Genomic DNA, 12,976 nt, shown 5'->3' on the forward strand with positions numbered 1-12,976 from the left:
TGGTGCAAAAACTAAGTGCGATTAAAATGAGTACATTTTTTTAATCGCGTTAATTTTCTGTAATTAATTAATCGCAATTAATCAGTTAAAGTCCCAGCCTTAATTATTTTTATTTACTAACATTTTGCAGCTTGTACCTATATGAGCGAGTGACAAATGAACCCTCTTGATTGTATTCATTTGTGAAATACATTATTGTGATTTTAATAGTTCTCTGTGGTGTCCTATATTAATACTGTATGTTACACCTTTCTTTTTATCTTGGCTGAAGAGCTGTGCGGCCTCTTTCTTTTCAAACACCTTTCTTAACTTATGTTGCAATGATTTTTTCTCTTCAATGTCTCGCGTTGCCATGGTTACCATAGACTTCCATGTAATTGTGCAATTGTGTAAAAAGTGAACGCCCATGCCTAGATGATGCACCACGTGTGTAGATGCTGTTCCCAGCTTTCAAACAAAAAAATCCGCTTGTAAATCCGTTCAGGCATTCATGATTTATGGGCCATTATGTTTTCTTCAGATGTAAACAAACATGGCTGCCATGTTTGAAAGAATGGGTTGGTATGGGGGTTAAACATGCCTAATACATTTCTGGAGGTCCAAAAAAAAAAATTGAAAAAAAAATTTTTTGAAAAAAAAAAAAAAAAAAAAAATCAAAAACGGCCCAAACTCGGGAAACTCGGGGTTGGCACAGCGTTGGGTATCAATACAAACTAGGGAAACTCGGGGTTGGCACCAGATGTGTAGACATTCTCCCTTGACATCTAATTAATTCAAAAATAAGAAAGCATAGCTGTCCTACATAGACAGCAAGACAGCATGCCTTTTTCTGGCGCTGATATAGGAACAATGCGAGCCACAGATCTTCGCCTGACCACTGATCAATACTATTTCTAATGAAAAACAATATTGCAGTATTTATGGACATTATTCTACTTGTCCCCCCTCCAGTGAGGACCTCACCTTGCAGCCATGCATTCGGCCCTGCATGGGATAGCAAGCAGCACAATTAAAACAACAACAGGCTTGCACTATCATGGCTCCAATGACGTCATCTACAATGAACCATTGACTCCAGCCCAAACCACTATCTCAGACTTAGTTCTGGGTAATGGGACTGGGGTCACCGCACGTGATGAAAACGTTGACATGGAACGCTTTTTGATCCTGACACCCAGTCAAACCATAGCAATAACCATCCTGGCGGTCACAATTTGCACGTTTACTGTGCTGGAGAACCTCATGGTGCTGTGTGTGATTCTACACTCCCACGCCTTGCGTTCAAGGCCATCCTATTATTTCATAGGCAGCCTGGCCATGGCTGATTTAATAAGCAGTATCATATTTGTCTGCAGCTTTCTGGATTTCCATGTGTTCCACAGGAAGGACCACCTCAATGTTTTCCTCTTCAAACTAGGTGGAGTGACCGCCGCCTTCACAGCCTCCGTCGGTAGTCTGTTCCTCACTGCAATTGACCGCTTAATCTGCATCCACAGGCCCATGGCTTACAAACACATTGTAACAAAGGCCAAAGCAGTCATTGCCTTCAGCATGATGTGGTCCATCTCGATTGCCATCTCACTGCTCCCCCTGCTGGGGTGGAACTGCAAACGCCTCAACTCCCTGTGCTCGGATATTTACCCCTTTACTGACAACAAGTACCAAATGTTCTGGATTTCAATGATTAGCGTCCTATTCCTGTTCATCATCTATGCCTATGTGTTCATCCTGTGGAAAGCCCACCAACACACTGTCCAAATGCTTAGCCAGAGGAACGTTGTCGCCTCTGTGACCGGGACCGGTGCTCGGCTGGTCAGGCCTGAGCAGGCCCGGATGGATCTACGCCTGGCCAAGACCCTGGTGCTCCTCCTGGCGACCCTGATCATCTGCTGGGGGCCTGTGCTAACTATCATGGCTTATGACTTGTTCTGGGAGGTGAACAACTTCACCAAGTCTGTGTTTGCATTTTGCACCATGCTCTGCCTGCTTAACTCCACTGTAAATCCAGTCATCTATGCCATGAGGAGTAAAGAGCTGCGCAAGGCTTTTTTCAGCATGTGCAAGATGTGCCAGGGAACAGACCTGCCCCTGGACAATACTGGTGAGAGTAATTACCATAGCATGAGTTTGATAGGTAGGCCTACCGCAGGGGAAGATGCGAATGGAAAGACCACTGAGACTGCAGATGAGCCAGTTTGAGAGTCAAGATTAGGCTCTGGTAAAAACTAATGTAAAGTCACTGCAGAATGGACACTGTCTTGCTTTGGGCTGCTTTGTTACTTTTGCCGATTCTGTTTTGGGGGGGTGGGGGCGGGGGGATTTGGAACTCAGGTGGTACAGGGGTAAAGTTCCTGTCCACCACCACAGAGACTAGTTGTTTGAATCCTCCACACTTCATATGGCTTTGGACAAGCAGAGACAGCTGCAGGGAGGCAAATCTTTGTCACTGCACCAGTGATTTGTACGGGATGGAACAGTGCCTGCCAGAATGGTGAGAATGAGTAGGTTGGAGCCGGTGCTACGCCCTGGGGGCTGAGCATTGGTGGCAGCTGAGCCAGTAGGAGCAGCTATGACAGGACTTCACAGAAATGTGTGGGGAATTCAGGAATTGGCATAATGATAACGTTGGGAGAAAACCATCATCATAGCCTACTTTGACTGCCCTCGAGATCTGAGAGCTGCTTCCACTGTTCTCTGTTGCTCATTGCCACGCCAAGTTCATACACCGTCAGTCCTGTATCCCTGCTAGTCTCCAGAGAACTTAAGGATATCTGAAATGATCAGTCTTTTGCTGTGTACTGTAGCAATGTCCATCTTGTGCCACAATAACAGAGATAGAAGGGGAATCCCTTTGGAAGGGGCATCATATCTGGGTTTTATACTCTCCTAGTGGACTTCTCACCTGAAACATCTGAATCTAGATTTAATGCCTGGAACTCTGATTTACGAGGGGAACTAACAATGGATGAGTTTAACACAGCCTGTGAGGAGGCTCAAGCACAGACTAGTAATACTCGTTTAAAACTGCTGCAATATAATTGGTTGATGAGGGTGTACATCACACCAGAAAAAATGAACAAATTTAATTCTAATATCCCGGACACTTGTATCAGATGTAACGATGATAAAGGCACCCTATTCCATTGTTTGTGGGCATGTCCAAGAATTAAGGAGTTTTGGGAGGAGGTTAGAAAGGAGCTACAACGGATACTACTTATTAACATTGAGCTAGATCCAAAACTCTTCTTATTAGGCCTTTACCCGATCGGCCATAGGATAAAAACAACGAGATAAAATTTCTGGATCTTGGGTTTCTACAAGCCAAAAGGGTTATCGCCCTTTCATGGAAAAAGACAGGGAAACCTAGCATCGCTCAGTGGTTTAAGGAACTGTCTTTGTGCCTTCCATTAGAAAGAAAATCACATACACTCTCAAAAACAAACAAGAGCTATTTGAGAAAATATGGGGAAACTTTATCCAGTATGTCAAGGGCAATGATCTCTCTTATTTAATGGAGGAACCAGGTGTGGGGTAGCTGCATTTCCTCTGCAGTCATTTGTCTGGCCATAAGGCATAGGACTCTGGGCGTAAATAGTGTAAATAGTACAGCTCTTTATATAGTAATTATTTAATACTCTTATGTGTCGTGTTAGTGTCAGGTTTTTTGTGGGTTTTCCTTTTCTATGTATGTTGTTGTATTTTCTTTTTTGCTTGTTTCATCTGTACGTAGTATATTATTGTCCTGTACATGTTGTTTTGTATGTCTCTTTAAAAAATGAAAAACAAAAATAAACATATTGTTAAAAAAAAACAGAGATAGAAGGCATGCCACCATAAATCTGAGCTTCTACCACTTTTTGTGGTCACATGTTCAGATACTGGATTCTGATTGGCTTAAAACAGTGGTAAATCAGTCAACAACCTTGAGTTGGCTCATGGAACCCGCCCACTGTTGTGTTGCAGTTGATTGTAACTAAATAACCTTGCAAGTTACAACTGTGTTTTCTTTCATTTATATGGTAGAAGTGGTAGAAAAGCAATTTACCATTCGAGGGTCGTGGGTCACTGTTTCAGGGTTGTTTGGCACTCTGCTTCGCCTCGTGCCACAACCCTGAAACAGTGGTAAATCAGCCAACACTCACTCCCTCTCATGGTAAATGGCTTACTTTAGTGGGATCTGGTTCCGCCATAAAAGATTCTGGAGATGAATGTCTTGTGTAAGCTGTGATGTTGTTGTAAGCTGTGATGTTGTTGTAGTGATATGTTGTGAGTGACAGTTGCAAGGTGAAACTGTGCTAAACATTATTTTTGACTGGCCATGTATTCTGACTGGTTGTACCATGAGCTGCTTGCACATTAGTGTTAAATCTTTTTATATGGATTAAAGATGTTATTTCATAATGGCATGAGTTATAAAGCATTTGCATTTCCATCAATTCTCACTGTTGATGTGTTATCCTTTTCTGCATCTTTGTATAATACCACTGTACTATTTGCAAACTGTTAATAAAGTAATCAATCAATCAAACTTTGTACATTTTCAGGACCCACCTAAAAACATTTGATCCTTTAATTAATATTAAAGAAAAACTTGTATTTATTGATTGAGTGATTGATTGATTGATTGATTGATTTCCAAAAACCTAACAAAACGCCTGGTTCCCTACTGGCCTACCGTATGTAAATGAATACTCACATCCACGCTCCACTCCAGTCCAGATGGTGGCGGTAATATACCTCTAAACTGTTTTGCCAACCCCCAATAAAGCTCCAAAGAAGCCGATCTGAGTTCCCAGAGGAAATGTTTTCCGCCACTAGGGGGGCGAAAACTGAAAATTACAAAGAAGCAGATCAGATGTTATGTGTTAGCTTCCTGGTGGTTAGCCTAGCCCTACCCAATCATATCTCTATTGAGCTTTGTGTGGTATGTGTTTGACAAACCTCTACCACGTGGACTGACTTGCAGGAAGGCATTTAGCTTAATTCAGTTACAAGAGTGCGTTTTGAATGACGCGGAGGATTATTCTGTGGAGCGTCCATGTGATGCAACCAGGTAGTATTTACAAGGTTACATGGTTGTAATGACTGACTGACTAACTGTGTGTGAATGAACATGACAACTAGAGTCCTGCTGCTGCACAGAGCCGTGCGCGCGTGTAGCGTGCACGCACGCACACACCGCTGTTGCACGTCAGCTGTAAGTCAAAGACCTCTGCTGGTTGAGACAAACATCAGAGATGTCAACATCTGGAGTGTCAACAAGCGGTCTGCATCCTCCTTTACAGGTATTTAACTTGGTCCTCCTTGCTTATACTGCAAAACCCTGACTGTTAATTTAACTGGCTTTCTACTAGATTTAGGCTATACATTGATGTATTGCCAGTGAGGATTTGGGTAAAATAGAGTGCTTTTTTGCAGTGTAAAATTTTACATCCACATTAAAAATTAAAGAGAAATCTGCTTTTATGGCTGTTTAGAATTAGAATTCTGCTTTGGTCGGTGTCTCATTTTGGTGATGTCAAAGACTATTATTTAAGTGATATATACCTAGCTATTTTATGCCCAGGTCCCAGTCGTCTGTCTTTGAGGACACACACCTGTGGAGAACTGAGAACAGAACATTTAGGAGTAAATGTCGTCCTATGTGGCTGGGTCCAGTACCTCAGGTATTATAATATATTACAGATACCTACTACTCGCTAAATGTTACATCATTATTTTTAAAGAAAGTTCACCGGTTAGTCATTGTTTGTATTTTAACAATGAACTTTTTGTCTCAACCAGGCAAGACTTGTTTGCCATCCTGCGAGATTTCACTGGCTTGACACAAGTGCTTATTCCACAGGACGAGGTAAGGGTGCGTTGAGACGCACCGATATGTAATCATTGTAAGATATCTAGTTTAATCATCTTTAAAACCACGGTTGACAAGAATTAATCTCAACAAGAGCAGCAGCAACTAAAACAACACTAATATGTAGACGAGTTTGTGTTTATCCAGTCTGTGTGTATTATTCTTTTTTTGTTTCAAGTCCCAGACCAAGTTAAAAACAACACTGTGTGACCTCACGCTGGAGTCCGTTGTCAAGGTTACGGGAACAGTCAGACGGAGACCGGACGGACAGGAGAATGAGGTGTGTGTGTGTGTGTGTGTGTGTGTGTGTGTGTGTGTGTGTGTGTGTGCGTGTGCGTGTGTGTGTGTGTCAATCTGACTTCTGTCACATTAGAGCAGCATGGCGTAGAAGATGTTCATCTTGCAGGTTACATGGATTAAAGTTCTCAATCGCCACGACTGATATCAGTCTTTTGGATTCCATAGAAGTTAACATGTCTTCTATGGAAGCATGTTGCACATGCAGCGACAAAATAGCAGATCTACATTCAAAGTTTCCACTGCACACACTCATCTCATTTGTCCTCTAAATGATAGGGGATGCCTACAGGAGCAATTGAAGTTCTGGCAGAGAGTGTGGAGGTTCTAAATGTCTGCAGGAAGCTGCCTTTCGAAATCAAAGACTTTGTCAAAGTAGGTGTCGGTGGACTATGCCTAGTACTCATTTGATTGATGACCCAGTGTTATTAAGGAAATGCATCTATCCCAAGTTGTTATTACCATGTGATGAGTGCCACATGTCTTTCAGTCAGTGAAAATATTGAACCAATAGTATGTCTTACTAACAGGACAGGACTATTACTTTTTGTTCAGAAATCAGAGTCTCTGCGGATGCAGTATCGTTACCTGGACCTGCGCTCCGCCCGGATGCAGTACAACCTCAGACTTAGATCTCAGCTGGTGATGAAGATGAGGGAATACCTTTGCAATACACATGGTATGAAAATATATAAAAACATCTGAACCCTGGCCTAGCTCTTTATTGTGGGTGAAATGTATGTGAATGGACAGTTTGCAAGTAAAACATGTAAATCCTAATTCTAATGTATTTTGTCTTATCCAAAGGTTTTGTGGATGTGGAAACTCCTACCTTGTTCAAAAGGACACCAGGGGTGGGACTCCGTATTCTAAACCATTTCATTAATGCAGCTTTACCATCACATACATTCACATTTTCCAAATAAATGGCATGCCCCCTGCACTTTTCACCTTAGGGCAAGATAAACTACCCAGGCCAGGACAACATTATAATAGCTCGATAGGCCCTTACATTAAGACAAGGACTTTTTCACTAGAGTTCAGTCATAGAGGACAATCAGTCCCTCTTGGTCACGCCCAATCTTTGTGTTAGCTCTAACCTCACATTTCCGCCCTACTCCAGTGCATATATTATCATAAGACTAACATACAAACAACAAAATATTGAAAGATTTGTATCTGTGGTATTTGGATACTCAAGTCTATCAATGTGTGTTTCAGGGGGCCAAAGAATTTGTCGTTCCGTCTAGAGAGCCTGGTCGGTTCTACTCACTGCCCCAGAGCCCACAGCAGTTTAAGCAGCTGCTAATGGTGGCTGGGATAGACAGGTAGGCACACACACACACACACACACACACACACACACACACAAACACGCACACACAATATGTCCATCTACTTATCTCCCTCTCGCCATTGTTGATGTGGCAGGTACTTCCAGCTGGCTCGCTGTTATCGAGATGAGGGCTCCAAGCCGGACAGACAGCCAGAGTTCACACAGGTAGAAGAGAGGGAAGCAGTGTGTGAAAGGGAGATGTGTAGGGGTCTGGGGGATTGGGATGGTGAGGGTGGTGGGGGTCCAGGTGTTAAACAAAACATATATTCATTCATATTGCTATACAAAAATATATTAATTTTTAAATTGTATTTCCCATCGGCACTTTGTGCTCACCAGATGTTAAATTGTTTTGTTTGTTTTTTTCACACATTTTCAAAACCAATAAAAATAGCCAAGTTTGATGCGTGAGCTTGTAGATCACTATTTTCTGTATGTATACAGTGTTTTTGAGACCCAGTGAGATTGAGACCAGGAGCACTCGTTTTCTGTTGACCATGACGGAGACGCGCTGTCTCAGGCAACCTTGATCCACGTGAGACACCACCGAGTGAGCGGCAGCGAGCGAGTTGCCTTGTCGAGCGTTGCGAAGGTCGCATGAGCCGACTCAGCGCCGTTAGAATGAGTAAACCAGGGGGGCAGAATAGTAAATATTGTTGTGGCGACTGTTTCTGCGACCAACTGCCGCTCAAAGGGACTAGCTGCACTAGAAAACGTGCACTCCTGGTCTCAATCTCACTGGGTCTCAAAAACACTGTAACATATACATGTGTGCCTCAAGATTTTGACTTGCCCATTGGTGTGCCTTGGACAGTTTGAAAACCACTGTCCTAAACAATGCAATCTTAGTTTATATTTGATATTCAAATACTCAATTGACCATCACACATGTCCCACAATACCTTATCTCCTCTGCCTCTCACTTCTTTCTGATGCTGACCTCTCAGTGACCTGAACGTATGATGTTTTTGCTCTTCCCTTCCCTGTTTCTCCAAGGTTGACATAGAGATGTCATTTGTGGAGCAGTCGGATATCATGACCCTGGTGGAGGGCCTGTTGCAGTCCTCCTGGCCTTCAGACAAACCTCCCCTTAGCACTCCCTTCCAAACCATGACATATGAAACGGCCATGAGGGACTATGGAGTGGACAAGCCAGATACAAGATTCAACATGAAGGTGTGCCTGTGTGCGTGCGTGCGTGCATGTGCTTGAGTATGTTTGCCTAAGAGTGGGAGAAAGACACACTGTGTGAAGTTGGCACCGATTGTTCGCCTATTATGGCATGACTAGAATAGGGATGCTAGGGTTCATGTGGTTTAGTCATGGGGGGCCATCATCATGGGAGCCAATAGCCAACAACATTTATATACATTTACCATGCCTGCGTGTTCACCCATTTCTTTGTCTGTCCCTCTGTGTCTCTCTGTCTGTCTGTCTGTCCCTCTGTCTGTTCTTCCAGCTGATGGACATCAGTCATGTGTTCCAGAGCACAGAGATAGAATTCCTCAAATCAGCTCTCAACCAACCAGAAGGCTCCATCCAGGCCATCTGTGTCCCAAATGGAGCGGTAGACACTTTTAAGTGATAATGATATACTAATATAATAGTAGTACTGTCATAATAAATACCACGATGCAGGTGCCACTTCGAAACAGCCCTACTTTAAGTCTGACTAATACAATACCATTATATGTTTGGATATATGCATGTTTTATGGTCTGTAATGATCTTATAAGATAAAAAGAAAACAATATCCTGGATGGTGTCTCATCTATTTCACTTCAGAAATATTTCAAAGGCAAAGATCTGGAGATGCTGAAGCAAGTGGCCAGGACTCAGTTTGGTCAGGTAGGTTAATGTCTATCATTGGATACTTGTATATCACATAAAATGTGTACATATACTGTATGCACCCATACTGTGTGTTTGTGTGTCCTCCCTAGGAGTTAAGCACGATGTCGGTGAAGGCAGATGGGACACTGAAGTCTGCTCTCAGTAAGCTGCTGTCGATCCCAGCCACAGCGAAGCTGCTATCAAGCACTGGAGCCAAACCAGGGGACCTGCTGCTAATATCGGCCAGTACACTGGACACTGTGGTATAGCATACTTATCTGGCTCACTGTACCTGTTTTAGGGTGTCGTATGGCTTTTTTTCGACTACGGAGGATAAACCCAAAACCTTCCATAACCTGAAACTTTCTTATTGAAACTAACTTTATAAATAAAAGCGGAACTAGCTTATCTACAAGCTCACAGCGCATCGCATTTTCAGTATTTGAACGTAATCGTAAGAAATCAAATAAAGAAACCATTATGTTATGTTATGTTATGTTATGTTATGTTTTATTTATTTGATATGGACATCACAATCACATTGGACGAACCAGATGCATTGATATATGTGATTTTAGCACAAGTACTAATTCTCATCACCTGTCCACAGGAGGCTTTTCTATTTTACAATAATCAAATCTAACACCCAATCAAGTACAATAAACGTTAATACTAATCTAAAACCCAATCAAATACAAAAACAATAATACTAATCTAAAACCCAGTCAAGTACAAACAAATACAATATGTGTTTACCAATAAGAACTAACATACCACAATCTGACCCTTCAGCTTGTGGGACATACAACATCATAAATAGCCATACTCAAACAAGTCACACAGCAGGTAGAAATTCAGAAACTATTCATGTGAAATGTCCCAGAATGCGTTTGTATTAGCTCCTCAGCTGGAGCTAAATGAGCTCACTGCTAGCTTGTAGATCTGCTATTTCTTTTGAAAAATCTTGAAATCTTTAGTAAATCTTTGAAGAGGGAGTAAGACGGTTCTTCTCTTCCCTCTAACTGTTCCTCCTTCTCTCTCCTTCCTCCTGTTCCTCTTTTCCCTACCTCCTCTTCTCACCCTTTCCGCTCTCAGCGGCCGTTGTTAGGCAAGCTGCGCCTGCATTGTGCAGAGCTCCTAGAGTCTCGTGGGATTCCGGTCCGGGACCCCTCGTCGTTCCACTTCCTGTGGGTGGTCGACTTCCCGCTGTTCCTGCCCAAAGAGGACGACCCGGTGCATCTGGAGTCAGCCCACCACCCCTTTACTGCTCCAGTCCCCGAAGACACACAGTTACTCTACACACAGCCACACAAGGTGTGACATATAGAGAGCTTTTATTTGACATGGTGCTTTTTAACCACATTAAGCCAGGTGTCCCAGGTTTGTGGAGAAATGTCAGAAAATGTTTAATTAACTAATCTACAAGCTCACTATTTTTGTTATGTCGTATATATTAAGTGATTAAATCTTCATCTTTGGAGAGATTATGGATGAATTCTGGAGTGCTTCACTTGGGTTCTCTTAGAGAAGTATGCTACTCATATCCACCTGTTTCCGCGGGAGTTTACTGGAGATTATTTGGACCTGTTTGGACCACACTTCCGGTTTAACAGCAGACATACAAGCTCACGTCGCGTCGCAGATGCAGCCTGTTGTGAGCTTGTAAATCACACTCGGCTGCGACGCCGGAAGCTCGGTACAGCGTCTGCGCAATGCACTATGGGGCGTTGGAAACTCGTGGATAGGTAGATAATCTGGCCGAGGTGCAAATCATGTCCCAAGATTTTCAAAATACAAACTGAACCCCTACGTGTATTCTCGTGTCCAGGTGCGTGGTCAGCACTATGACCTGGTGTTGAATGGCTGTGAGATTGGAGGAGGGTCCATCCGCATCCACAAGGCCTCAGAACAGCTATACATCCTCCAGAACATCCTCAAGGTCAGAGAAAAGATGCACTAGAGAATTCTATTGACCTAAAATAATCGTAAAGCTATTTCTAGATTCTTCTAATTCCATTGGAAGCTAATGCAACGTGTGTGTGTGTGTGTGTGTGTGTGTGTGTGTGTGTGTGTGTGTGTGTGTGTGTGTGTGTGTGTGTGTGTGTGTGTGTGTGTGTGTGTGTGTGTGTGTGTGTGTGTGTGTGTGTGTGTGTGTGTGTGTGTGTGTGTGTGTGTGTGTGTGTGTGTGTGTGCACGTGCGCATGTGCATGTGTTTTACAGGAGGACCCCTCTCTCCTCTCACACTTACTAGATGCTCTTGACTCAGGGGCGCCCCCACATGGAGGAATTGCTCTAGGTAGGGATTTATGCATTTTAACTTTAAATGAGCGAATAAGGGCTGTCCAAGAATTGGCCTTAGGCGTCTTACTGGTATATTTACTATTCATCATGAAAGCTCCCTTACTTTCAACCATCCATTTTAAGGCCTGGACCGTCTGGTCTCTATCATTGCGGGGGCTCCCAGCATCCGAGATGTCATCGCCTTCCCCAAGTCCTTCAGGGGCCACGACCTCATGAGCCAAGCCCCTGACTACGTATCGCAGGAGGATCTGAAACCTTATCATATCTCTGTCACCTGGCCGGCAGAGAGGAGTGAAGGAGGAGGAGGAGGAGAGGGGAAGTGAACAGGAGATCTGGCAAAGAGTCCAGAAGTCAGAGGAGGCACTGAGGTGAGACTTATTCCAGGGTCCAACATTAAGGTTTTCGCTTAGTTGCCCTGCATGGCAAGTACATCTCCAATCTACTTGTTGCCCCATCCACATTTCTGCTTGCCCTGCCGTTGCCAGTGGTGCTGCATCTACAGTACATTTCTCACACAATAGACGTCTTGATCTCGAATCCATTGCCTGTTGATTGTTGTGACTACAGACCATGGGTTTCTTCAAAAACATGATCTACTGTATATTACATCAATAATCCATCCGTTATATATAATTGTAGATACAAATTTGTTTCCAGTTTCCAACTATTAGCCTAAGCAATACATATACAGTACACAGTATATACATCCCTGTGTTGTTTTCCAGACCCTGAGCAAGGTGGCAAGAAGCCCCCAATCCCACCCTGACCCAGCAGAGTGTGAAGAAGACCCCGGGCTTGGACCCACATGGAGAGGATGGACAGTTTCTGCTCCACCTGCAGGCCCTCCATGCATGGCTGATCAGCTCTGCTACTAACAGCTGGAGAGCAGAGTACACCGGCTACACTGTGCTACCTGCCTCTCATCAGTAAAGCCTGGGTTATCCGAAAACTGACAATCTACAGTACAAGCTCACAATGCGTTGCAGTGCAACGCACTGTGAGCTTATAGACTAAGTATGAATCAACCGCCTTTAGGACTTTGAAAGGGTGTTATTTGCCAATGAGCCACTTTCTTTAGGATCCTGTGGTGTTGGCTTCTCAGAGACTCTGACACCTCCAGGACCCTTTAGGTATTTACTGTGCTCTTTCCTGGTGTAGGAAAGGTTTTTTGTCCTCATGCTTTGACCATCATGGATGTTCAGTATGAACTGTTAAACTACAGCTGTCCTGTAAATAAAACGATTGATAATGCATTTGAGTTGTCATCCAGGGTTCCATATAGGGATGGCCGATATTATCGTCCTCCTGATATTACCATCCGATAATAGCATAAAAATGTAATATCGGAAAAAAAT

At 43.3% G+C, this 12,976-nt stretch overlaps 2 protein-coding genes across 2 annotated transcripts; both read left to right on the plus strand.

Moving 5' to 3' along the window:
* Window positions 1-1,149: 1,149 nt before the first annotated feature.
* On the plus strand, window positions 1,150-2,199 carry LOC308284927 (cannabinoid receptor type 1B-like; the record flags this gene model as incomplete). The annotated part of the gene is made up of 1 exon (XM_080725652.1): window positions 1,150-2,199. One exon carries the CDS (start codon window positions 1,150-1,152, stop codon window positions 2,197-2,199), a length of 1,050 nt encoding a protein of 349 aa, XP_080581778.1.
* Window positions 2,200-4,854: 2,655 nt separating this feature from the next.
* LOC308285329 (aspartate--tRNA ligase, mitochondrial-like) lies at window positions 4,855-12,842 on the plus strand. Its single transcript, XM_080726049.1, has 18 exons — window positions 4,855-5,285; window positions 5,567-5,666; window positions 5,785-5,851; window positions 6,033-6,134; window positions 6,431-6,526; window positions 6,707-6,830; window positions 6,959-7,005; window positions 7,373-7,479; window positions 7,583-7,652; window positions 8,484-8,663; window positions 8,947-9,054; window positions 9,273-9,335; window positions 9,431-9,583; window positions 10,416-10,634; window positions 11,149-11,259; window positions 11,541-11,616; window positions 11,745-11,989; window positions 12,347-12,842. The coding sequence occupies exons 1-17, from the start codon at window positions 5,108-5,110 to the stop codon at window positions 11,942-11,944; spliced, it is 2,001 nt and encodes a 666-aa protein (XP_080582175.1). The 5' UTR covers window positions 4,855-5,107; the 3' UTR covers window positions 11,945-11,989; window positions 12,347-12,842.
* Window positions 12,843-12,976: the final 134 nt, after the last annotated feature.

The sequence above is a fragment of the Nannobrachium achirus genome (assembly GCF_963921795.1).
Source record: "Nannobrachium achirus genome assembly, chromosome: 5".
NCBI lineage: Eukaryota > Metazoa > Chordata > Actinopteri > Myctophiformes > Myctophidae > Nannobrachium > Nannobrachium achirus.